We start from the raw sequence: 27,105 nt of genomic DNA, 5'->3' as shown, positions 1-27,105 counted from the left end.
AAGGTACCTTTCTCTGCTTTAAGCTTTATGATTTAAGTGATGGTTGAAAAATGGTCATTTTGTTCTTCTTCTATTTCATAGCATGATAAGAATGCTATAAAACGCACACCCTCTCTTGTATTTCATTTAAAACACTTAAAGGGACACCAGGGAAGTTTTTAAGATGACAGAAACATAAATTATGACTGTAGCGATGGAAACACAACATTCTGTATACATTTGCCAAAACTTACCAAACCATGGGCTCAGAACTGATGTTTTATTGTTGAGAAAACAAACCTCAAGAGAAGTTGATTAGAAACACAATTCCCTACTAAATGGACTAAATTTTAAATCACACGTCCCTTTTTCAAAAGGAGACTTTTCATGTCTAAATTTTCAGTTCTGTTTTCTGTGCTGAAAGGCTGTCTGAAGTCATACTGTTATCATTCACAGATCCATGGCAAGCAGTTCGGTGACCCCCAGAGAAATGACTAAGTACAGGAAAGAAGAACAAACTCCAAGAGAAGGGGCCCGGCTCCCAAAATGTTTCTTTTCTGGAACTGAAAAAAGCACCCCTTGGCTAACAAAAAAGGAACCATGATCACCATTTATTGAGCATCTACTATGTGAACCATGATCTTTAATCTTTGCAAAATCCTACGAGGTATTAGTCACCACATTTGGGGGCAGGGGGCAGGGGCGGGGGGGAAGTCTGGCCAAGACCACATAATTACTAAGCAGAAGAGCCAGAATAAAAATCCAGATCCAGTTCAGAACCCAAATCCCATCATGAAACTCAAACCTACATAAGTATGCCCAAGAATCTATATCAATACAATTCCAGAAGGCCAGGACATATAATTAGTTAGCAGCTTTTTTAACCTAACAGGATTTTACCCATCATTTTCAACATGCAGGGGGAAGTCACACAAAATTGGAGCTGGTACTTTTTCTCTGACAACAGCCAGCTCATCTTTGAGTCACCCATTTAAAACAAAAGACTGTCAACATGGCGAGGAAAGCTAGGAACAATAACTAAAATTCTATCTGAGAGTCAGTTCTGGATTTCAATTTTTCATGATAGCACAGAACTGTTCCCTGTATAAACTAAGGTGGCATTTCCACTCTGCAAAAAATACTGTGATAGGTTAAGGCCATCTCCACAAACATGAGAGCACGGAATGAGGCTCATTTATTCTAGAATTTGTTCCACTCCACCAACCACAATTAGCATGAGCATACATATAATTTAAAAATAGTCTCCTACAGAATGTACGTGGACAACAGTCATAAACATTACCAGCTCATAAATGTCCTCCTCGGGCTTTGGCACATAATGCTGCATTTTGTTTTCTATTAGAAATTTCAGGCGCAGGTAATGAGCAGAATGATCCAGTTTATGCGCCTAGGAACCAAAAAAAAAAGAAGAGGAGAGAAAATGTTCAATAGTAAATAGATATAATTAGTTCTCCACTGACATATTGTCATGTATCCCTGAGAATAACAGGGATTGATTACCAGAGGGGGAAGTAACATTTCTGTATTTATTAAAATGTTTATATCCCAAACCCAAATTATATTAATTGAACATATTAATAACATCTCATGAGTATCTTACATTCACTGGAAATAAATAAGCCACATATTCACTTCTGCTTATCTGATTCATTCCGTTCTTCAACACCAGGTTTGCAAGAAAACCTATCAGGTCCAAAAGGCTTTTAAACCTAATTTCCAACACACATAGGTGATTAGAGAAGAAAAGGAACAAGAAAGGCCAGAGAGGATTTACAGTGACAGAAGAAAGCTGTGCCCAGGCAAAGTTGTTTTCTTGGCCACATGGGGACCCTGGGGACAGCTGTTAACAGTTCATTTGCGAGCGACTCAGTGTATAGACAAGGCATTTGGATTCAGTCTCGTTTATATACACCCCAAGTGAGACTCCCTCCAGGCACTGCAGACAGGCGTGTGTCCAACTCTGGAAACACCCTGAATGACTCGCCCAAAGAAAACAATTCTAAAACAGATCGAATTTTCTAGGATCAAAATTTCCAGGCCTCCTGCACCGGTCAGAATGGGTCAAATCATTCTTTTCTACCTAGAAAGTCATTCGTGAATGAACTTTGTGAAAAAGGCAACGGTAGCTCTCTGGTTTTATAAATAACACCCTCAGTTCACATTCAAGAAGATTTGAAGGAAAAGGGGCGGGGGGGGGGGACGTTCTTCAAAAGTTACAAGGCAACATGAAAAGGTATTGCTAGAGAGAAAATGCTTCCCTCAAGTCTTTCTTTTTTAAGGCATCCTTATCTTTTAGAGATTTATCTGAAAGTACTACTAGTAGATAAAGATATGATGTCTGGAATTTGCTTTCCAAACCATCCAAAGCAGGGGGTGGGAGTCAGTGAGTAAATGGATGAAACATAATTTGATATTCTAGAACCCGGGAGTTAATTGCATGATTGGCTACTCTTTTGTAAGTCTGAAATTTTTCATAAATACAATGTCATCTCTTCACAACAGAAACTCAACTAAGGAGAATTCTTTCAAAGTAAGTGAAATTAATTTCTCACTGGCTTAATACTCTATTTACCTTTTCCCTCAACCAAATTTGCTGGGAAAGATTGAAGGCAGGAGGAGAAGGGGACGACAGAGGATGAGATGGTTGGATGGCCTCACCGACTCAATGGACATGAGTTTGAGTAAGCTCTGGGAGTTGGTAATGAACAGGGAGGCCTGGCGTGCTGCAGTCCATGGGGTCACAAAGAGTCGGACACAACTGACTGAATGGAACTCAATCAAAATTTTGAGGCCAAAGTAAAAACATTTCTGATACTTATTCCAATAAATATTCAATTACACCCAACAAACTCTGAAGTGTGCCAGACATCGTGAGAAGCAATGCCAATAGGGAAATTAATAAAACACAAGTGCAGGACTGTGTGAAGGGGCACGCAGAACATAGGAGGTGGGGACACTGGAGACTTTGCTTCGTAAATAAATACACAGGCAAGACAGCAATCCTGCATCATCAAGAAAGCATAGTTACAGACAGCAGGAGGGACTTTGTTCTACACACCTAGCCAAATGATAAAGATGTTTTCTACAGGGATTCTTGGGAACCCCCAACGTGCATCCTCTTCCTAGTAATGTGATGATTTGAAACCACAGCCTGAACACAGGCACCAGGGAGCCAGCATCTTCCATGTACAGGCTTTGGGACTTTTGCTGTGGGTTGTTGTTGTTTAGTCACTCAGTTGTGCCTGACTCTTCTGCAACCCCCTGGACTGTCACCCACTGGCTCCTCTGTCCATGGGAGTTCCCAGGTGAGAATACTGGAGTGGGTTGTGCCATTTTCTTTTCATGGCTGTGGATGCTGAAAACCAAATGCTCAACGACTCCCAGACCCAGACTGTTCTTGCAAAAGAACCAGGGTGGATGGGTAAACCCGGGAAACAAAGGCAGGGGAGCTTCAAAGTGTGTTAGCTACTACTTCTCAGAGAGCCACAGAGACAAACAACAAAGTAATAATACTTAAGAGAGCTGTGATATGCAAGAAAAGTTGACCTCACAGAGACAGAAGCTGCAAATGCTTCCCATGGACCAAGACACCCACGGAAATCTTTAATTATTAAAAGAAGCAAAATATTTTGCTTTGCCATCTGTTTCCAACTGAGGTGGGAGGGAAAGAGAAATGAAACTTCATGGGGTCTTGATCAACAGGAACGAACCCACTGGGAAATCTTGTCGTCATCATCAATAAATGTTTTGTGGACATTCCCACAGGGCTGCCACTTAGAGAGTGGCAACCAGATCCGAATAGCAACCTCATCCAAGACTCCTGAAACCTCAGCGTGAGAGATAGTCCACTGGCAGACACCAAAGGTCTTAAGGTGGTTTTGCTGGAGACACCATCCCTTAAATGCTACCATGCTGAAAACATTTATACAGATGCACAGAAAACAATAAACAAGAGCCTACACTTTGAAGTGTTTAACAAAGGGAACAATGGTAAAAGTTTGGCTCTTACCACTTTCCCTCCTCCACCATATTTTCAAACTTCTTTAAGTTATAATAACGTCTTGATAACTTAGAAAGATAAAAGTGAGCCCGCACAACGAACACAAAAATGATAATGATCTTACTTATAATCCAGGAGTCTGTGGTTTGATCAGTAAATAGTTACCCTAAAAATGGGACTTCTAATCAATATACCAGTGTGTCTTCTCATTTTGGGAAACGTTTCTCAATTATGAGCCCTAGTGAGTCATGGCTGGTCTAACATAAAGAGAAAATTTTAACGAACTAAGACTATCAGCACTCTCAAGAATTTCAAGATCCTCCACTATTTGCAAGTCAATATCAAGGTGTTTTTAAAAAAAAAAAAAAACTTACCGTGTTTGTAGCACATCTTTGTGCAAGAATTCCAAATATTAATGACTATTTTAAGACAGTAATTCTAAGATGTGGCCTGCATTATTTGTTGTTGTTGCTATTCAGTCACTAAGCCGTGCCCTGTATTATACTCGTAAAATTTTCAAGAGAAACTTTCCTAACTCAGGAGAAATTCAGACAGGAAAAAACTTAAACAGTCCAAATTAGTTTTCCAACATTTACTTACTTAAGTTACTTGGCATTTGATTCATTTTGAGACAATGAAGCCACAAATTATACCATAAAACAAATATTACTTCGTGTAGTTGGCACGCTTCTTAAAAATTTACATGTTTCTATGACTCCTCCAAAGGATGAAATATAAAGCATAAGGTAGGCATTTTCAATAAGTAATCTGAGCCCATTAAAACAGATACCATACTCTTCAAATCCATCAACATTTGGCTCTTTTCTGCTCATATTCTTCCATTTCAGTCAAACTTCTTCAGAAAACATAAATGCATGCAGTTAAGGACATACAGAGATCCATGATCCATGCGTGCACGCACACACACACACACACAATGCTACTGCAGAATTTCCAAAGATATTTATTCTGCCCTTCAAGATGGTCTTTTTATTTTTTTTAATGCCCACATTCATTAGGAAACAGTCACAGGTCTACATGGTAAAGGCATGAAAAAAATGCCCACGGTCACACGTGAATAATAACGGCTGAGTATGAATGAATGAATTTCTTTGTAATTACTTTAGTGATTGCAATGATCAGAATATATTCACAACCCACAGGCCAACATGCTTCCTGCTATATTTAGTAACAATCACTTTCATAACATTCAAAGCATGAATTGCACATGAAATGTAGATCTTGAAACAGTTACTATACCAGAACTGGACTGGTGCTCGGATGGCAGATGACAGACTGATGTGAAATGATGTGGATCAGACAGAATAGGAAAGAGAATGAGCTGAATGCAAGAGACAGAAGAAAAAGATTGATTATTAAATATTAGCGAGAGCACCCATCACCACCATTGAGAACAGCAATAAAGAAATAAAAGACAGACAATTCTGACAATCACCGTTGTTTTTGGTCCCTCCCCTAAGGGGGGGAAAAATCACTCAATGTTAATTAGATCATTAATAACATGTGGCACTGTGTTCCCTATTATCTCTTTCCCTCTGAAGAATAAAATCGGCTCCACTAATTACAATAAAGCGTCTCTAAAGAAGCAGTCAGCTTTAGAAGGCACCTGGCTCTGGGCACACTATATAATTTACCCTACACAAATGCTTTTCTGGGGACCATCAATTTCTCAAAGTACACACCAAAGTTTTCTGTTTTTAAACTGAAGAGATGTAAGAGTGTTCCACACCATATTGTTTTTGTCTCTAGTTCTATGTTTTTTGGGGGAAAAAAAAATCTGAGGATTCAAGAAAAACAATAAAAACCTTTTATTGTTAGAGAAAGGGATGTATGTCACAATGACACCATTAAAATCCCATCAAGTGATAAAACCCTTTATAAGGGCAGCTGGTCAAACTCATTAATTAAAGATGGTCTCTAAGTTGCCCTGACAGTTGTCCTTCATTCCCTTAGTTTTTTCTATCAAAGCAAAAGCTTGAAAAGTACCTAAAATCACTATTTTCCCCACTGTTTAATTTTTCACCAATATTTATTGCTAAACTCTAACACACCCTCCAATTCCTGATGGAGTCTATGCCAGTGTATACAGGAGGCGCCAGAGCAACGCTACTCTTTGGAAGGCCCCTCCAGAGTTCAGCTAATATGAAAAACCCAGAGTCCTACTTCTGACACCTTCAGCTGCAGTTCTGAGAATAACTCCCACAGCTCGGCAGAATATTAATGGGTCTCTAAAGAATCATGCTAATCTATAAATAAAAGGATGCAGAAATCCTCAATAGACTAATTTTGTTAAGTAATTAAAATAAAAAATGTGAACAGAAATGCCATTATCTTTAAAAAGCTAGAATTCGTGTACATGAAGGAGTCGAAGCATGCAATGGTGTATCATTTATTTTTAACACCCATGTGGGGGCTGATTTTCAGCTTTGCCCTGAAACAAATGGCCCTTCTACTTTTCCTCCAGAGAGATGATCTGATACGCTTATTTGAGCCACAGTGTTCTATTTCTCCTTCACATGAAGCCAGATTTTTCCCTTACCAAGTCCTAGTCATTTGTACTTTTTGTTAAGTACAAAAATTGCTGATGGCAGAAGAACTGAGTTACTAGTTGAGATAGTGAAAGTTATTCCATATTTATAAACCACTTGTATTGACTGAGGGCTTCCCAGGTGGTGCTAGTGATGAAGAATCCGCCTGCCAATGCAGGAGACATAAGAGAGTTGGGTTTAATCCCTGGGTCGAGAAGATCCCTGGAGTAGGAAATGGCAACCCACTCCAGTATTCTTGCCTGGAGAAGTCCATGGACAGAGGAGCCTGGCGGGCTACAGCCCACAGGACTCTATAGTCCACAGAGTTGGACTCAACTGAAGCAACTTAGTACGCGCATGCTGAATGAGAAGGCTCAAAACATCATTGGATTGATTCATCCAGCTTCTTCTAGGATAAAATTATGACAAGGTTTCCACTTTCCCTTTAGTGGTCTCAGAGAAGACCATTTCACTCCCCTAAGAATATATTCTAGGCTCTTCCACCCCTTAAGGACCATCCTTCCAGATGACTGACAGTTCTTGCAGCCATCTACTTGGCACAAAGGAAGCCATCCAAGTTTGAAGCAGCCAGAGATTAAAAACCTCCTTTGCAGGCCTCCCTGGTGACTCAGTAGTAAAGAACCCACCTGTCAAAGCAGGGGACATAGGTTCGATCCCTGATCTGGGAAGAGACCACCTGCTACAGAGCAACAAAGCCGAGGCGCCTCAACTGAGCCTGTGCTCTAGAGACTGGGAGCCGCAATCACTGGCCCAAGTGCCCTAAAGTCCATGCTCCGCAACGAGAACCCACTGCAATGACAAGCCTGCGCACAGCAGCTAGAGAGTGGCCTCCACTGGCAGCAACTAGAGAAAAGCCCAAGGAGCAACGAAGACCCAGCACAGCCAAAAAGTAAATAAGCAAATAAAAGTATTGAAAGGGAAAAAAACAAAAACAAAAAACCTCCATTGCAAGTGACTATGACCGTGATGTGAGCTCAGGCAAGGAACCAGGGCTTTCTGAGCCTCACCTTCTCATATGTACAATGGGGACGTACCATTTCTTCTCAGACTCGACTTGACTACCAAATAAGATTATTAATGCTGCTAATTAGGAAAAAGAAAAACCTGACATGTAAGAAAAGCTCCGTTCTTTCCTCTTTCCCTTCTCTCTCAAGGCAATCCAGTTCACCTAGCTGTCACTCAAGGAGGATCAAAAAAATGAAAGTGGGCTTACCATGAAAATGATCACGAAGTTTCTATAACTTAAGTTGTAAGCAGAGGAAGGCAGTTCAATCACTTGCCACTTTAAAGGAAAAAAGAGGCTAATTGTGTGTTTACGGAATGGAGAATTTCTCATCATGGACCACAAATCTGACATCTATTTCAATGTTTTCCTACCCTAAAGATGCCCATGGCGTATTCAGTTCAGTTCAGTTCAGTTCAGTCGCTCAGTCGTGTCCGACTCTTTGCAACCCCATGAATCGCAGCACGCCAGGCCTCCCTGTCCGTCACCAGCTCCCAGAGTTCACCCAAACTCATGTCCATCAAGTCGGTGATGCCATCCAGCCATCTCATCCTCTGTCGTCCCCTTCTCCTCCTGCCCCCAATCCCTCCCAGCATCAGATTCTTTTCCAATGAGTCAACTCTTCACATGAAGTGGCCAAAGTCTTGGAGTTTCAGCTTTAGCATCAGTCCTTCCAATGAAAACCCAGGACCGATCTCCTTTAGAATGGACTGGTTGGATCTCCTTGCAGTCCAAGGGACTCTCAAGGGTCTTCTCCAACACCACAGTTCAAAAGCATCAGTTCTTTGGTGCTCAGCTTTCTTGACAGTCCAACTCTCACATCCATACATGACCACTGGAAAAACCATAGCCTTGACCAGACGGACCTTTGTTGGCCAAGTAATGTCTCTGCTTTTGAATATGCTGTCTACATTGGTCATAACGGTGTATTAGAAACTGTCAAAGAGCAGGTTACAAATAGTGCAAGTGTAAAGTGTTGTGTTGATCGCTCAGTCGTGTCCAACTCTTTGCAACCTCATGGACTGTAGCCCGCCAGGCTCCTCTGTCCATGGGATTCTCCAGGCAAGAATACTGGAGAGGGTAGCCATTCTCTCCCCCAGGGGATCTTCCTGACCCAGGGATTGAACCTGGGTCTCCGCGTTGCAGGCAGATTGTTTACCATCTGAGACACCTGGGAAGCTCCGTGCACATAATATGATGCCACTGAATACACGTATGTGTGTTTGTGGCAAACAAGAACCAGGGACAAACACCAAAATGTTCACCGAGGTGACTTGTGAATTTTGTGAGCAAGGGTGCCTTAATTTTTGGCTTTGTTCTTTACCTAAATTCTCTACAACTTGTGCAATGAGCACATAATAGGCTTTGCACAAATCTATCAAGAACACATGTTGCAAGAAGCTACTAAGAGAATCCCTCTCCTCCTAGTGTGGAAGAAATCACATCCATCCATTATGCGTATATCACAAGGGGATCCAACACTGCTCTGTTATGAAATAAAGGTGTTCTTTCAAGAATCCTCCTCTGCCACCTGCATCTGAGTGTCCGTGGAGTCCTCCAACGCAAACAACCCCAAGTGGCCTCATACCTTGCAGATCAGCTCCAGGGTATCCCGGGCCGTGTCCCCCGGCCGGACGACCGTCAGGGCTGGCTGATTGTTCGGTAGACAGAACCAGGATGGGGTGAAATACTCATGGACCCAAATGTCACAGTCAGGATTGTGCTGGTGGACGGCAGGTAAGACCATTTCTTTCTCCCTCTAGGATAAGAAATAAAGTTAGCAGAGCAGCAAGTCAGTCTCTGAGGATCTCAGACCCCCTGATAGCACATGGGGATTATCTACTCTGAAGAAAAGGGCCCGGCGGCAGAAGTGTGGTGGCAGGAGTGAAGGACAGAGGGGACTCTCAGGGAGAGGAATAAATTATAGAGAAAGGAGCTTTCTGGGGGTGGGCGAGATGTCTCAGGTGAGATGCAGACCTCACACCTGACCCATGGCATCCACAGGTGGGCACTGCATGACTGAGTGGATATCAAAGTTTGGGAGAAAGAAAGAAATGGACCATCCATTCAGTTCGGCTTTCTTGCTATGATTTCTCCCACAAACCCACTTCAAATTTAGAGCTGAGAGTGCTCCGGCAAGACTGTACCCTGATGAGCTGTAAGTTTCAAAGGCAACCAGGAGGCTCCAAGGAAATTCTTAAAGATGGTGTTCCAACACAAGCTATTGACAACCAGCATCATTTCTGTGCTCACATTTAACCTCTGGTACAGCTCTGGGAGAGACAGAGAGCTATATTTCCCTTATGAGGTGCAGAGAACTCCACAGATGAGCTTTTTGCCTTCTCTCAGGCTGTTGCCATCAGTCCATCCTCTGAATCAGGGAATAGTACCAAGTTTCTAAGAGTGGGAGGAGCCATGTCCTACCTACGTACTCAGCAGCTGGGTTATATCTAAGCCAGCTAAACAGCTAAAGCAAAAAACACTCCACAGGTTAATGAAATATTAGGAACCTAGTCTCTCTGTAGTAAGCAAAGAAATAATTTCTTTAGATTTGAGCAAGGTAAAAATAATGCTGATGCTCAACAGGTGGTAAGAAATAAGCCTTGATTATTGGTTTATATCCACGGATTGGTAAATATGTACCCATAGATTACTGAAAATGTGCCGCCATCAGCAGATTATAAGAAGAAACAAGTTTCCAAACGGAAGCCTGAGAGGTGGTAATGTAACACCTTCCGTACGTAAAAAGATCAGGTCCCAGAATAGGGGACATGTTTCTATAAAGGCTACTAAACTAAATTCTTCAATGGAGAAGACAATTTCAGCTCTGCCTTTGAATAGTTTGGCTTTCACAGATAAATTGAGCCCCAGGGAAGGCACTGTCAAAACGCAATAAACTTGCCCAAATCCCATTAACTATAATTGGAATCTTCCCACTCTGTCCCCACGTGCCACCTTAAAGAAATGCTCTTAGCACTAGATCAGCCCAAATTTTGCATCTAAACTGCTCTTTGAGTACAAGGCATTCCAGCCAAGGAGTAAAAATAAAAAGGTATCTCGGAAAAATGAAAAGAGTGATCCAGGGGAACAATTTTTGCAGTTTCCAGGATCTGTGTGCCTGGGGAAAACATCCCTACATTAAAAGTGTACTAATTACGGTATTCAAGATGAATTACCTAACTTCAGACATGAATACATGAACACAGAAACTGTGCTTGGATTGCATGTAAGGACACTGACTTAACTTCATGAGATTTCATCAGAAAGAGACAGTGGTTATTGATGAGTATTTCCAAGGACAGCTATCTTGATATCCACAATGATATAATCCAGGAGTAGTTAGGTATCAAAGGGAGAAAAAGGTCCCTTCGTGACCACACTTCTCCCCACTCCCCCCAGTAGCCAGAACCCTGATTTCAGAGGCTCGGCTCTATCTAGAACATGTGACAAGCCACTGCCTGGTTGCATGGCAACTGAAAGCTGAACTCTGTTATATTGATTCTGAGTCAGTGAATGGAAGGATCATACCAAGGTCACATTATCAACATCAGAACTCCCACCCCTTCCCCAACAAAGAGCCTGTTGGTATCATCATTAGGGTCTTTCAAATGAGGGATGTCCATTCATTTAGAGGCTGAAAATAGCAGCCTAGGAAAAAAAAAATCAATATTCTTTATGGGCTTTCAATCAGAGCAGTTTGAAAGACCCTTTTAAATCCAAGCACAAGGTTAAACCAAGTCTGGAGATTTATAACTGGATGCTTGTCTTGGGAGGCAAATGCATGTTTTATTTTTAAAAGACCATACCATTAGAACAGTTCTTTGAAATTAATCGAAGCAAAATAGCATGTGTGGGTAGACAGGGAGATCAGTACAAACTCACCTCTTGAGAAGGAAGTTGTTTACGAGAGGAACTTACAATGGCATAAAATATTCTGCTACCCAGAACCCCAATTTCCTCCCTTATTCTAGATGGAAACAAACATTCAAATGATAATTACTGAAAATGTTATGTCAGCAGGTGAATGTCTTACTGTAATCAAGTTTTCCATCTCTTCTCGACCAATTACATAATTTTAAAGGACTGATTATTTCAGTTTCTAATACTGAGTCTACTTAATTTTAGGATCCCAAGAAACCCTTGCACTGTGTAATGTTGAGGTATTTGTGGTACTGTTAGAAAAGGAACATGTGTTTATTTTTACCTTGCCATCTGGAACAGTGTCATCAAATACTCCCGCTAAAGATTTCTTTACAGCCTCAGTTCCCTCACCGAACACCTGCATATACAAAAGTATCATCTTAAAAAGGAATTTGGGCAAAAGAAGCATGAGAAGGGGATGGAAATGGGCATGGCTACTAGAAAACATTACAAAAGTTTCACATACTCACACATTAAACTCTCAAGTAGGTAAAACAATTTACAGGCTAGCAGACCATGAAAACCACTCCTCTGTCGGGATCACTCCCCAACTCTCGGACAATTTTTTACCATTGGCTTATTAGAGCTAGATTCTTTTCTTTAAATTTGGATGAATTAGCTCACAAATGCAATGGACCGGATTCTTTCACAATGAAGAGTTTCAACTACAGTGCCACACACCTAATCAGATATTTACCAATAATAATTAGTTTACATTTTAATCCTCAGAACTAAGGGGTCTTCCCTGACGGTCCAGCGGTTAAGACTGCACATTTCCAACACAGGGGGCATGGGTTTGATCCCCGGTTTGAGATCTGAGGTCCCAATGCCACGAGGTGTGGCCAAAGAATTTAAAAATAAACATAATACATAAATAAAAACCTTTAAAATCCTCAAAATCTGAGAACATACATTTAGAATTATATTACCGCAACACCATGGAAAAGTTTATTTAAAAAACAGAAACTTGTCTACCCTTGGAAATTTAATGAATCCTACAAACTTAAAGATGACTTAATGACTGTGCATTGGGAGATTAGGTTTGACATATACACAGTACCATGTGTGAAAATGAATAGCTAGTGGGAAGCTGGTGTATAGCGCGGGGAGCTCAGATCAGTGCTCTGTAATGACCTAGATGGGTGGGATGAGAGATGGATGGGAAGGAGGTCCAAAAGGAGATATATGTATGTATAGAGCTATATGTGTATCTACCTGATTCACTTGACTGCACAGCAGATACTAATACACCATCGCACAGCAGTTATAATCCAATTTAAAAAGATATGAATAAAACCACATCAGGGTACCCATGCCACCAGGCAGTCAAAACCCAAACACGTGAACGTGAGAAATTTTATATCCTGGCTCTCAACTGATGGTGTACTGTTGGAATTAAGTATGGAATTAAGAAAAAGGTTTTGCTCCAAAGCAAGTGAGATATATAGAAACATACAATTTTTATGTTTCAAAGTACTAAATCAACAAGTAAATTCCTATTGGTATGCTTATGGCTAAGAGGTTTTTTAAAACTAAGAGAGAATAACGAGAATTGGTTATATAACATCACATGATCCTTTGATTAAAAGAAATAGCTAAAACTTCTTTTGGATTCATTTAAATTCAGGCATATACTTCAGCAGCAATGGACTATAACATAAGTGGGCACCCATAAAGTAGAAGCATATGAATGAACTAAAGCTCCTTTTTTAAGGTATTTTTTATTTTATTTTATTATTTTATTTATTTATTGGCTGCTCGTATGGCATGTGGGATCTTTGTTCCCAAATCAAGGATCGAACTCATGCCCTCTGCAGTGGAAGCACCGAGTCTTGACCACTGGATCGCCAAGGAAGTCCCTGAAATAAGGCTTTTAACAGAAGAGAAATGCAACTCGAGTTGCCAACTACAAATCCTGGCATGTACTTATAGTGATGGTCTGAGTCACCTGTAAGGCCAACGGAGGCACACAGAATGAGGCGAGAAATGCCGACTGCTAAGGTCACCTTTTTGCATGTTTAATCAAGAGTCATCAAGTCTTGTGTGTGATTGTTTCTGCTGAAATATTGACTTTCCTCCAGTTTATTCTTCGAATTTACACAGAAGCAAGACCCCAGGCAGCCAACTTGACACACTTCTCTCCCCAAAGACCAGAGAACAAACAGCATGACTGCTCAGGCTCTCCCCATCTGCTCATCATTTCTACATTCCAGGTAGAAATGATGAGCGTGGTGGGCAGCTAAGGACTTAGTACTTCAGCGTTCAGGCCTAATTTCTCTTTTAAATGTCATTCCTAAGTAAACTAATGTCTGAACTAGCCAAATAAACGAGATCTTTTTTCACTGAGTCAGTCAATGGACCTGTCTCACTTTGCATAAGGGCTCAGAGTGAACAGGTCAAATTGAGACTACTAATCATGACCTCAAAATGCACAGTGCCTCTGCAGCTCATGGACTGGACATTCTCCCCCTCTCCTATGTTCTTTCCATGCCTATCATCAAAGCAGCTCTGAGGCCACTTGTTTTTCAAAGCCAAAGGAAATGACAATGGAAAAGAGTTCCCCAGAAGTAACTCTGGCAGGAAAGTGGTCTTTGCTAGTAAAAGTCAAAGTGATGAGGCCAGAGCATTTGGGCATTAGAGACCCAGTGATGCAGCACCCTAGCGGGTACCACTCATGATGCACTGAGACAGGTCCCCTTCAAGCCCTGCCACCTTGGGAGATGGACGTCACGGCAGTGAGTATGCGCTCTCAGACGCCTGGTTCCTCATATTGATAGGCACCCATTTTAACGTCAACCCCAAACAGTCAAGGGCAAAGATATAATCAGATTGCCCTGGAGGCGGCCTTTGATCCAGTGCCAGAGGAAACATAAAAAGACTGCTCAGGTGCCCACTTGGCTTCATCATCAAGCCCTGCTTTTTTCCAGAAGACTCAGGAAGAAGTACACTTTCAGTCCGTCTGTAATTACCCAGGGTTTGGAAAGGATGCAGGTGGGGGACGGGAGCTTGGTGATAGACTAATAGCAGAGTTCAGTGTTGTGGGTGTACATTATATATTTAAAGCATCTAGCACAACCAACTTCTTTGCTTCAGCTAGTTGAAGTGGTGTAACACTGGATCTATCAATCAAGAAACAACGCACACATGCATGCACATCCCCAAAGTGACGTGTCCGCGGAAGTAACCTACGCTTGCTTTCTCATCCACCCTGGAACCCACCTGATTGATGCTTGGGCGTCCCTGCTTCTTTTTAGAGGTAGTGTCCAGACCCCAAAGAGAAGAAAACCTGCTCCTTCTCTTGCTTGCAGATCGGGACATGGCCTGAGTACGTCTTCTGACTCCAGTTTCACCAGTGCGGGCAGCCACCTGAGGACGGCAAGAGGGACCATCAACAAGAGGTAGTCAGGACCACTGACCTGTTCTCCAAAGTCCCCACTAAGTCCCACCCTCCAAAAGTCTCATGTCAGCCAACACTGAGCCCACCACCCAAAGCATTTCATCAATGGCTCACACATATGGGTACTTTGAGAGTCCTTTCTAGATTCAAACTTAAACGAAAGCTTGGCAAACTCAATCGCTGTCTGAAATAATCAATTGCTGTTGTTGTTCAGTTACTGAGGCATGTCTGACTCTTTGCAACCCCACAGACTGCAGCACACCAGGATTCCCTGTCCTTCACTATCTTCCAGAGTTTGCTCAGACTTTCATCCATGGAGTTGGTGATATCCAACCATCTCATCCTCTGTCACCCCCTTCTCCTCCCACCCTCAATCTTTCCCAGCACCAGGGTCTTTTCCAATGAGTCAGCTCAGTAAAAATACATAATAACAGTAACAGAATGTATACCAGGTTTCCAAGAAATCAGATGTCCTTCTGGTCACAGTCCCAAACTCTAGCATCAAGTTAAACTAACCATACTTTCTTTAGATTCTCTCTAAATGATACAGTGTTGTTCCTGCTGCTGCTGCTGCTGCTGCTAAGTCGCTTCAATCGTGTCCGACTCTGTGCGACCCCATAGACGGCAGCCCACCAGGCTCCCTCATCCCTGGGATTCTCCAGGCAAGAACACTGGAGTGGGTTGCCATTTCCTTCTCCAATGCAGGAAAGTGAAAAGTGAAAGTGAAGTAGCTCAGTCGTGTCCGACTCTAGCGACCCCATGGACTGCAGCCTCCCAGGCTCCTCTGTCCATGGGATTTTCCAGGCAAGAGTACTGGAGTGGGGTGCCACTGCCTTCTCCTACACCCTAACAAAAACCAGTGACGGAGTGTCAGCAAAAACAGTGAAAACAGCACATTTGGGTGCCTGTGATTTCGTACTGAATCTAAATTTACCCATCGCTTCTATTTTGTTTTCTCAGAATTACATAAAATCACTTTCCTCATTAAGCAAGTGATGGTTGTCCCCCAGTATTAATCACTTCTTGGCCTTAGTCAGAGAAATCTCAAAAAAAGTTGAGCATCTGGCTGCCCCAAATGGACTTATTTTCCTTGTAGCAGGGTGTGGGATAGTGATGAAGTTCTGGTCAAAGGGAAGTAGAAAGGTTATTTATAATTTCCAGGAAGGATCCTCAAAAGGAGGGGGTTTTCCATTATCCTTCACTCCCCTCTTTCCTGAAAGGTCAGGTTAGCTAGTTCAGGGCATTTGGATGGAAGCATTTTCAAGGATTACAGAATAAGACGGAAGGGATCCAGGTCCATGAAAGATGGTGAAACCACGTTATAGCCTTGCATGTCCCATGTTTAGGTGAAAGAGGAATAAGAGTTGTATTTCCTCAATCATGATTTTGTAAAATATTTAAATTCAAACATGCATAAACAAGGCTAGAAGACATTTTCCTCATTTTTATAGGATATATTTTGCACAGCAAAAGAGAGCAAAAAAATGTTTCCCAAAACATGAAAACTACCACTTGGTTAATACTTGGTTACATCCTTCCTGACTTTACTTCCAAGCAAACATGTATATAATATTTTTACAAAAATGGAAATGTATTTGGCAATTCTGTCATCTACACTTAAAATTTATGCTTTTAAACTGTGGTGTTGGAGAAGACTCTTGAGAGTCCCTTGGACTGCAAGGAGACCCAACCAGTCCATTCCGAAGGAGATCAGTCCTGGGATTTCTTTGGAAGGACTGATGCTAAAGCTGAAACTCCAGTACTTTGGCCACCTCATGCGAAGAGTTGACTCATTGGAAAAGACTCTGATGCTGGGAGGGATTGGGGGCAAGAGGAGAAGGGGATGACAGAGGATGAGATGGCTGGATGGCATCACTGACTCAATGGATGTGAGTCTGAGTGAACCCCGGGAGATGGTGATGGACAGGGAGGCCTGGTTTGCCGCGAGTCATGGGGTCGCAAAGAGTCGGACACAACTGAGCGACTGAACTGAACTGACTGACTGACACTTAAAATATGATACTCATCTTTTTATTAAAACAAATTTTAACTTTGGAGAGGGAAATGTTTTTTTTTTTTTTTTTTTTTTAAAAAAGGAAGCTAACCTCCATTGAGATATTTGCAAGGTGCCAGTGTGCACACTCAGTAATTCAGTTGTGTTTGACTCTTCGCAACCCCTACGGACTGTAGCCCACTGCAGCCCACCAGGCTCCTCTGTTCATGGGATTTTTTCCAAGCAAGAATGCTGGAGTGGCTTGCCATTTTCTCCTCCAAGGGGATCTTCCTGACCCGGGAATTGAACCCACATCTCCTGCATTACAGGTGGATTCCTTCACTTGAGCTACCAGCCAGGAACCCAGACAAATACTTAAATGTTCAGAAAGGGACCACACCAAACCTACATCCGCCACTGTGATCGCCTGCATCAAGCAATAGGTGCAGGAACTCTGAGACTTTATGGATTTTCAAATCCATAAAGTCTTTGCAGGCAATCCTTCAGTCTTGAACTTTATCCCACAGGTGGTAGGTAAGCACAGTCCCGGGAACCTAAGGGAACTTCTGGCAGGAGGTCTCAACAGGCCACCCACGGGCTCTCCTTTCAAATGAGGGAGTGCCAGGAGGTACAGCGAGTTGGGCTTGAAATGAAACTTCCCCACCCACTCTTTGTTGCCGGAGGTAAATATCTCAGAACCTACTTGTCATAGATTCCCACACGGGCAACTCCCCATGTGATGGCTGCCAACTGGCCGCCTTCTCGTGGATGAACACTGTTGGGTAACACCCGGGGGCCCCCTCAGCCGTGAGTACACTGGCCACAAGGCACACCTTCCTGAGGTTCTCAGCACTGACAGGGTAAACACCCTGGAAGCCCCAGTGAGTAGACTGGCAAAGACCCCCACGTCCATCAGAAACAAGAATCAAAACAGCTTCTCTGCAAGGGTATTAGGGGGAAAGTTTTGGTCCCAAACAAAAAGAAGAGGAGGGAGCTTGAAAGGTCTTGCATTTTCTCAGCTTCAGACATTAGCAAACCTAGACGGGGGCAGGTAAATATGTGGCACCCAACACAACAGTGGGAAAACTCCCCCAGAGAGAGCTCTTACCACAGATGTACTCAAGGTGTTAGGGGAGCAAAAGTCACACAACAATAAAGGACACATTTTTATGCTAAATATGTAAACATTTTTTCTTCTCCATTTCATCACTTTCTAAGCTAAAGGTAAACAACGGTTGTAAAAGGAATAAATGATAATGTGCTAACATACAAAGATGCTGACATAACTATGTCAAAATCAGTTAAGCCTATGGTCACAAAATGAAGCTAAGAACCACTGAATAAATGGTATTAAAGGTAAAAATTCTAGAGAAAAAGTGTTCATGTGGTCTCATATTTATAAAGATATATATACAGACATATACAGGCAGATATACATGCATGCACAAACACACACACAATTGTCCATCAATATCTATGGGAAACTGGTTCTTTAGGACCCCCAAGGAATCAAAATCCTCCCATGCTCAAGACCTTATATAAAATGGCATAGTATTCATATATAACCTACATACCATCTCCTATGTATTTTAAACATCACTAGCTTATTTATAATACCTAATATAATTTATATTCTATGTAAATAGGAGTAAGTACAATGTAAATGCTATGGAAATCGTTGAGCAAATTTGTTTTGCTTTTTGGAACTTTCTGGAATTTATTTTTTTTGAATATTTCCAATCCATGGTTGGTTGAATCCACAGATACAGAACCTGCGGAAATGAATGGTCAAGTGTGTGTGTGTGTGTGTGTGTGTGTGTGTGTCTGGTGTCTGTGTGCATCACAGCACCCATCAATATCTGACCTTTTGTGTTTATCTGGTATTGCTGTTTAGTTGCTAAGGCATGTCCAAGCTTTTGGCCCCATAAACTGTAGCCCGCCAGGCTCCTCTGTCCATGGAATTAACCCAGGCAAAAATAACTAGGGTGGGGTGCCATTTCCTTCTCCAGAGGATCTTCCTGACCCAGGGATGGAACCCACGACTCTTGGGTCTCCTGCATTGCAGGCAGATCCTTTACCACCGAGACACCTGGGAAGCCCTTGTGTTTATCTGATTGCTTACTTATTATCCATCTTTCCCACAAGAATATAAGCTCCAATGGGACAAGAACTCTAGATTCGTTCACTGCTATAACCCTAATCAGAGGACAGTATGGACATATGCAAGGCACTCACATTTATTTGTTAACTGAATGAATAAATAAACAACAAACAAACAAGAAAAAGCACAAGCAGAGATCGTACATAACACAGTTATAACAATTACATGGCAACTCTAGTTTCTAATTTTGGACAAACAGAGTCCAGAAGAGAAACTCAAACAACCATAAATGTGCTCAATTCCCAGCTGACCAGTTGGTTTAGTTCTGTTTAACAAATGGACTGTTTTATTTAAGGTTCTGATAGTAACCACTCTAAACTGTTGGGGACCTCATAAGCTACTGCTACTCCCAAGACAATAAGGACTCAAAATGAGCAAAGAGATTTAGATGGAAGGGGAAACAAAAAAAAGCTGGCAAAAGAACTGTTGGACAAGAGCTCAAGAGTTTCTCAATGATCTTTGCTCACACAATGCCTCTCTTTGTGGCCCGTACCTGATTACTCTATCATTCTGTTCATCTGTGCAAACAAGAGCAATGATAGCCTTCTTTCAAAGAGTACAGTGGGGGCCCTTCAGTTAATTACTGAGCATGATGAGAAGTCGTCCTGGCCAATGGAGCTTAAACTGTGCTCGAATCTCCTCCCCTAGCTCCATTGCCCTGACACCTCCTCCTTCCACGCTCCCCACTTAAAAGAAGGAAAAAAAAAGATCTGGACAAAGGCTAAATTGAAGAATGTTTCAACCGCAAGGGAAAAGAACATTCTCTGGGGTCAAACGACAAGGAGAGAAGGGAAAAAAATAAGTATCCAATAAATGAGACAGTAAAAACTCCCTGCCCAGAACCTTCTATAAAACATACAGCAACAAATAGGAACAGATACCCAACAGGCTTGCTTAACTGGTGCAGTCCCACTGAAACCCCTCATGGAAAAGAGAAGTTTGCAATGACACACAAACACCCAGATACACGTCACAGATGTAGCTAGCAAAAAAAAAAGAAAGAAAGAAAGAACAAAGAAACAGAGACTGGCACATATGGAATTAAACATTCTCCTTTAAAATCACGGGCTAAATAAACCTAAAAGTTGCTAACCCTTCCACTCCCATTGTCAGCTGGTCAGATTTTAAAAGCCTGCCCATCAAAAGAAAAGCACACACAAATCATAGACATTGAGATAGAGGAGATTAGAAGGTCTGGAGATAAATTATGGAAGGATATTTTAGTGGCTTTTATTTCATCATCTCACTTTAGAGGGACTTCCCAGGTGGCGCTAGTGGTAAAGAATCTGCCTGACCAATGCAAGAGAGGCAGGTTTGAACCCTGAGTTGGGAAGATCCGCTGGAGGAGGAAATGGCAATCGCTCCAGTATTTTTGCCTGAAAAATTCCAAGGACAAGAGGAGCCTGGCGGGCTATAGCCCACGGAGTTGCAAAGAATCAGACACAAGCACGCACAGGAGAGATAAGCTTCAGTGGCTTTGAAGAAAATAATAGAAACACAGAAGTTTTAGGTAGACAGCAAGATTATTTTCTCCAAAGTTTATCAAGCCCAGGAGAAGGAAACAGCCATTTGGATGGCTTGGGATTTAGTATTGGGTTGGATGAAAAGTTCGTTCGGGTTTTTCCATAGGAACTCAAACAAACTTTTTGGCCAACCCAGTAATAACACTGATGCACCATCATGGGGATCAAACTTCCTACATAAGAAAGTGAAATAAAGTGTTAGTTGCTCAGTCATGTTCCAGTCTTTGCAACCCCATGACTGTAACTCGCCAGGCTCCTGTCCATGGAATTCTCCAGGCAAGAATACTGGAGTGGGTAACCATTTCCTACTCCAGAGGATCTTCCTGACACAGGGATCAAACCGAGGTCTCCAGCATGCAGGCAGATTCTTTAGCGTCTGAACCACCAGGGAAGCCCTTTCCTTAGTAAGACTGCTGCTTCAATTGATGACATTCTCACAGTGTGGTAAACAAGGATTTTTCTCACAATTATTTTGCAGAACAGGCAAACTAAGATTTGGTTAAGTTACAAAGCAGTGTCCAGGCATCACAGAAACAGACCAAGAGCCACAAACTGAAGACCATTTGCAAGATTAATTGATCACAGCCCTTGGACCCAGTGCCACTAAAAAAAATAAGACTTAATAGCTGTATGTACAGAGAGGTGGTAGCCAGGAGACCAAGAGCTGAGCTGTAATTAGTAGAACAAATCAGGATGCCAGTTCTAATAACTCCAGAAATTGGTTTAAGACTTCTTTAAAAATGTAAATCTACCCTAATTATCTGAATGATGATGCTAATCTATTTATAAAGAACACAAACGCCTCTGAGTGAATTACAGCTCTGAATCAATTGAAGCGTGCAGCTGACACAGCACGCCCAGAGCCCCACAGGAAAGGTTCTCCAAGGCGGCTTCTGGAACCTGGGACTTAACATTCAGTTTCACAGTAAGTACGCTAAGGTGCAGTACATTTTCAGTGGGTGTTCATTTGGATAGGCGAAAACCGTGTTGCTCGCATAGCGATTTTTGAGAAGAAAGGAACCCAAAGTACATAAAGCTGTTTGCAATTTAGCAAGTACATGAAATTACAGATTGCAAACATACAACTACCCAATCTGCCGCTCTGGAGATCAAATGAAAATTCTCTTCCCCAAGCAACTACCTATGTCGGGCTGAGAAACACAGAAAGGTCTTGACCTTCTTCAAATGAATCAGGTATTTATGGTCACCCAAAACTATGATGGGGGCTTCCCTGGTGGCTCAGACAGTAGAGAATCTGCCTGCAATATAGAAGACCTGGGTTCGATCCCTGGGTTGGGAAGATCTCCTGGAGGAGGGCATGGCAACCTACTCCAGTATTCTTGCCTGGAGAATTCCATGGACAGAGGAGCCTGGTGAGTCCATGGGGTCGAAAAGAGTCAGACATGACTGAGCGACTAACACTTTCACTTTCAAAACTATGGTGAAAAAGTGAAAAGAAAGATTTTTTAAAAATCTGTTCAATGTATGGTATATGTGTCTTCATGTGAGAAACTGAGAGAGAAACACATTTATGTTTGAGAGAACAAGCTCTCCACTTATCATATCCACAAGAATAACAGAAAAAATATATATTGGAGTCGAAAGCATGACACCACCCAAAAATGACATGAGTTATCCACCAGTACCCCATGTGAAGAGCTCTTGAGGTAATACCTTTCATATTTTCTTTTCACAGTAATTTAGGGCCCATCAAGACCAGCTGAAGTAACAAATGTCAAAAGAGATTCAAATGAAGATTTGCATCCATGGCTGAGAGAGGACGTATCAAAGCCACAGAGAGCAGTAAAACTGGAAAACCACTTCAGAGATTCTTGCCAAGTTGTGCTCAGGATTAATAGTCAAGATGAATATTTATCAAAAACACATTAGCTTCTACTCACCAGGGCATGAAAAGATGACACGGAAAAAATTCCAAGGCGGCCCATTGCCACTTTGGTTGGTCTGCTTGCAAAGGCAAGTAACCTTTTAGGGTTGGGCAGCTCTCCGCCTTGGAGGCTGGCTAGGTAACAGCGGTACCGAAACAGGTCCATTTGGAACTGCTCAAGATTCTGCTCCCAGACAAAGATCTAGAGTGGTGAAAACACGGAAAAAGCAAAAGAAGAAAAAGAGAAGGCAAATGTTAACAATGTTATCCCACATAAATGTTACAAATTCATATGTTGCAAAGGTATTAATTTTAATCCTAAAAGGTAACCAACAGGTATCCTAAGTTTCTAAGGTAATAACAAGTCCCATTTTGCTGTTTCCATAGCTTACATGTTTTTCTGCGATCTGTAGTCATACATTCAGTGTGATACACAGAACATATAGCCTTAGTTGCTCTGCTCCCTCCCATCATAGATTCCATGTTTGCAACCATGACAGATCAGCTCTAGGCTCAGAACCACAAACCTGAGGGAGAAGTAAAAAACGCAGAGGAATTCCAGCCCTGGAGAATTATACGACTTACCTAGGGGTGGTTTTTCAGAGGAAGATAGAGAAGAAGAGAAGCAAAGTGATTTCAAAATCAGAGACAAACAGGCCGAGAGTTTTGGGAGCAGCTGGGCGGTTGAATGTACAGGATGGGACCATGGAAAATACTAATGGTGAAGATCCACATTCTGGAACACATAGTTTCAACCACAGAATGGATCCAAGATGTTTCCACATTTTTCCAAGTGGCAAAATAATACCCACCTCCTGAGGCTGATGTGACGGTCGAACAAAGTAATGCAAGAGTAAGAGTTGGAACAGGTATATTGTGAAGGTTCAGGGGTCTTGGCTGTGATGTGGATATTAATCAGTGGTTAGCCCAAATATCTATCAAAAGATGAACGGGTAAACAAATTGTGGTGTACACACACGATGGAGTAATATTCAGCCATAAAAGGAACGGAGTGTGCATACCACAACGTGGACCAGTGGGTAAGACTTTACGCTAACTCAAAGACATTGACTCACATATTATGCTACTCCATTTATACAAAACATCCGAAACTGGCAAACCCAGAGACAGGATACCAGGGGCAGAGAGGAGCAACAGCTTAAAAGATACGGAGTTTCCTTTTGAGGTAGACGATATTTGGGACTAGACAGATAATGGTTACTCAACGTTATACATGTACTCAATGCCGCTGAATTGTACACTTTAAAGTGGTTAAGTCTGTGTTATGTGAATTTCACCTCTGGTTAAAAAATATATAGAACAGGGTAATAGAGGGAAAGAACAGACAGAGAGGAATTCAGAAGATCATATGCTGATCAATTATTTAAATAGTGTTTATTCACATACTTACTTCCTACATACTAGGCAAAGTTTCAAAATGTTGCTAAATGGCTATCACTGACTTTAATTTTTTTTTTCTTTCTTTTTGGCAATACCACGTGGCACGTGGGATCTTGGTTCCCTGACAGGGGTTGAACCAGCGCGCTCTGCATTGGAAGGGCAGAGTCTTAACGTCTGCACCCCCAGGGAAGTCTCTATCACAGACTTTAAAACAACTGAATAGAAGGCAAAATGTCCTCTGTCATCTCACTAAATCTTTCCTTTTCAGCATGAAATACACTTACCTGCATATACAGCAATTACACACATATTTTTAAAGCACACTCTACCTTTACTAAATACAGAAATTTAACTTTATTGAGGAGTCAGGGATGAAGTTAGACCCATCACAGCTGGGCACCAAGTCAACCTGATACCACGGGGAATGAAATCACAGACATGCCAATTACCCAGATCCCCGAGAACAGCTTGCCACTGGTGGGAGCAGGAGGGCTCCTCTATTAGATTTCTGTTTTTCCTCCAATGTAATACTGTTCCCTTCAGCTCATAACAATCAACTGTGAACAACCGGTGAGGAGAACTGACAGTCAAAATAAAGAATCTAGCAGCCTGGGCGACAGGCTGACAAGGAGGAGATAACCAAGGATATTTCTCGGTTCCAAGGCAGCAGAAACACCCCTTTCAAGACCTAAGGATTGACTCACGTCTGTACACGGGAGAACAATTACCTGATCTAATATAGTTTTCTTCTTCTTTGAATCCGTGACGGAAGACAGCTGCATTTCGCCCATTTTCTTCATCTTCTCGTCCATGTCAATCTTTTGTTCCAGTTTTTTGATCTCCGACTTCAGCAGCCGGAGCGTGTCCTCTTTGTGGTGGTGTCTTGCGACAGCGGCCGCGCAAGCAGAGTGGATGGCGGTGATCCAGTTCTCCAGCTCCGTCTGGCTGGTGGTCTGTGAGGGGCAGGGCGGGGCCCGAGAAGAAACGGGCACCACAGAGGTCAGCAGAGAAGAACCCGTGTGCATTTCCAGGCAAGCCCTGGCTGGGGTCATGCAGATGGGTCAAGCACCCCGTGGGGAAGGCTAACCTTTCTGACTGCCTTGTTCAGAGAGCAGATAAAACGAGGGTGTCTCAGGTCAGACACCACTCCACCCAGCCCTCGCTCCCAAGGGCTGTCGGGAATGAGGCCGCCATGTCAGCTCACTCATGTACTTATTGAGCTCACTTGTTGCAATGGATTGAATGGTTGTATCCAGCCCCCTGCCCCAGATTCAAACATTGAAAACCTAACCCTCAGTGTGATGGTACTGTGTGCTCAGTCTTATCTGACTCCTTTCGACCCCATGGACTGAAGCCCACCATGGAATTTTCCAGGCAAGAATACTGGAGTGGATTGCCATTTCCTTCTCCAAGTGTGATGGTATTAGGAGGTAATGAGGTCGTGGGAGTGGAGGCTTCATACAGGGGATTGGTGCCCTTATAAAGAGAAGCCAAAGAGCTAGCTAGCTTGATAGCTCCATAGACTGCCATCTATGAATCAGGGAATGCGCCCGATCAGACCCCAACCATGTTCCCACCCTCATCTCACACTTCCAGCCTCCAGAATGTTTATAAAGTCACCCTGTCTCGGGCAGTTTGTGACAGCCGTCCAAACCAAAACACTGGCATATGTGCCAATTCTATCTGCCACTGCCGTTTAGTCACTAAGTTGTGTCCGCCTCTTTGTGGCCCCACAGATCGCAGCATGCCAGGCTCCTCTGTCTTCCACTGTCTCCTGAAATTTGTTCAGATTCACGCCCATTGAGTCTGTGGACAGTTCTATACAGATAGCTTAGTTTGGGTTTCTTTTTTAACCTCTAATTTTTTTAAATAATGAAAGTATTGATAACACATTTACTGGAGACTGGGAAAATACAGAACAAAGTGACATACAGTTCCACTATATAATTATTTTTATAAGTAGGTAAATTAAGGTTTTTAGTAGGTGTTTCAGATAGCTTGTTTCCTTATTGACAGTTGCTATGAAGCGAAGGTCAGTTTTCAGAGGGGACGGGTCAGTTCAGAGGGGACAGTGAAGCCAAGGGATATTACGGCCAAGGAAAATGCGATAACCCTGCCCCTAGTGACCTGCTGTGACCCCAATCCTCAGGTGCCCTGCCTAAGCCAAGCAGCCATAACACAACTAGGGCTGGGATGGAGATCCAGGAGCTAGAAGTATTACCAACTCAGGAACACAGGGGAGAATCTAGAAATAGCGACCACCCAGGAGAACTCCAGCCACTTAGAATGACCAGGTCAAGGGGCTTTAAAGACAATTAACATTGGCGGGAGACACCCACCAATGAGCAGATAACTTCAAAGTGGGCTTGCTGTAACTCCGGGCGCTCTGAAAGGCAAAAGCTGGGGGGACAGCTCATGTGTCATCATAGGCTATGGTTAATTCTCTAGGAATGCAATCAATGAGCATCTCCTTAGAGAAGTTTAGTAAATGCTCAGAAGTTAGCTCAGACCCAACCATGCTTCAGCCTGAACAGAGTCTCTTTGGCTACTTCAATACTAAACTGGCTGACAGCATCATTTTTCAGTCACAAAACATTGTTACTTTTTTGTTTTCTCTCTGATGCATCTTCTTACTTTTCTCACTCATTTGAGCCATGGTTTGAAAATATATTCTACAACAGGACTCCACCCACATAACTGAAATTTAAGTGAAGGTACCACCACTAGGGTTTATGTTATCTCTGATTCTCATCAGTTTCATATCCCACAAATGAAACGGCATCAGATATTACAGTGCCTGCCAGCAGAGACACCACACACCGGGCTAACCTAGGCAATCTGGCCGTTGTTATGTTTACAACAAAGCACTTGCCTGTATCTAAGGGAGACTTCAATAAGCTAGACATTCTCTTAAAGAAACAGCACCTGAGAAAGCAGATGGAATCATCTCGGTGGGAAAAGAAGAAGAGATAAAGATACTGGAAGTCAAAGGTAAATACTTGTAGGTAGAGAAAGGGAAAAATTCAATGTGTGTATATGAGACTCATCTTTTTATTACATACCTAGGACTTAATCAGCTTCTAATTGGAAGCTTGTAACTGACTACCTTTATCCATTTTACTTCCCACTCCCCCTTTTAATTCTTTAAGAGTTAAAGACTCAGCTGCAAATTTTTAATTTTTAATCTCCTTGTGGAAAGCAATTACCTTCCATTTTGTCTTGATGTATCACTTGAAAGTTATTCCAGAAAA

The 27,105-nt window shown here is 42.3% G+C and overlaps 1 protein-coding gene across 5 annotated transcripts in view; it reads right to left on the bottom strand.

Moving 5' to 3' along the window:
* Positions 1-27,105, bottom strand: part of TIAM1 (TIAM Rac1 associated GEF 1) — a 459,371-nt gene that overhangs the window by 93,009 nt on the left and 339,257 nt on the right. For all 5 annotated transcript variants that reach the window (XM_006053559.4, XM_044939649.2, XM_044939642.2 and 2 more), the window contains 6 exons: positions 24,583-24,807; positions 22,470-22,655; positions 14,714-14,860; positions 11,778-11,852; positions 9,162-9,332; positions 1,283-1,387 (listed from right to left, as the gene is read on the bottom strand). In XM_006053559.4, coding sequence (XP_006053621.4) covers positions 1,283-1,387; positions 9,162-9,332; positions 11,778-11,852; positions 14,714-14,860; positions 22,470-22,655; positions 24,583-24,807 — 909 coding nt within the window. The remainder of the gene's footprint in view (positions 1-1,282; positions 1,388-9,161; positions 9,333-11,777; positions 11,853-14,713; positions 14,861-22,469; positions 22,656-24,582; positions 24,808-27,105) is intronic.

This window comes from Bubalus bubalis, chromosome 1, assembly GCF_019923935.1.
Source record: "Bubalus bubalis isolate 160015118507 breed Murrah chromosome 1, NDDB_SH_1, whole genome shotgun sequence".
In the NCBI taxonomy this organism is placed as follows: Eukaryota; Metazoa; Chordata; class Mammalia; order Artiodactyla; family Bovidae; genus Bubalus; species Bubalus bubalis.
The sequence above is the reverse complement of the archived record's forward strand: the minus strand, read 5'-3'. Positions and strand labels throughout refer to the sequence as shown.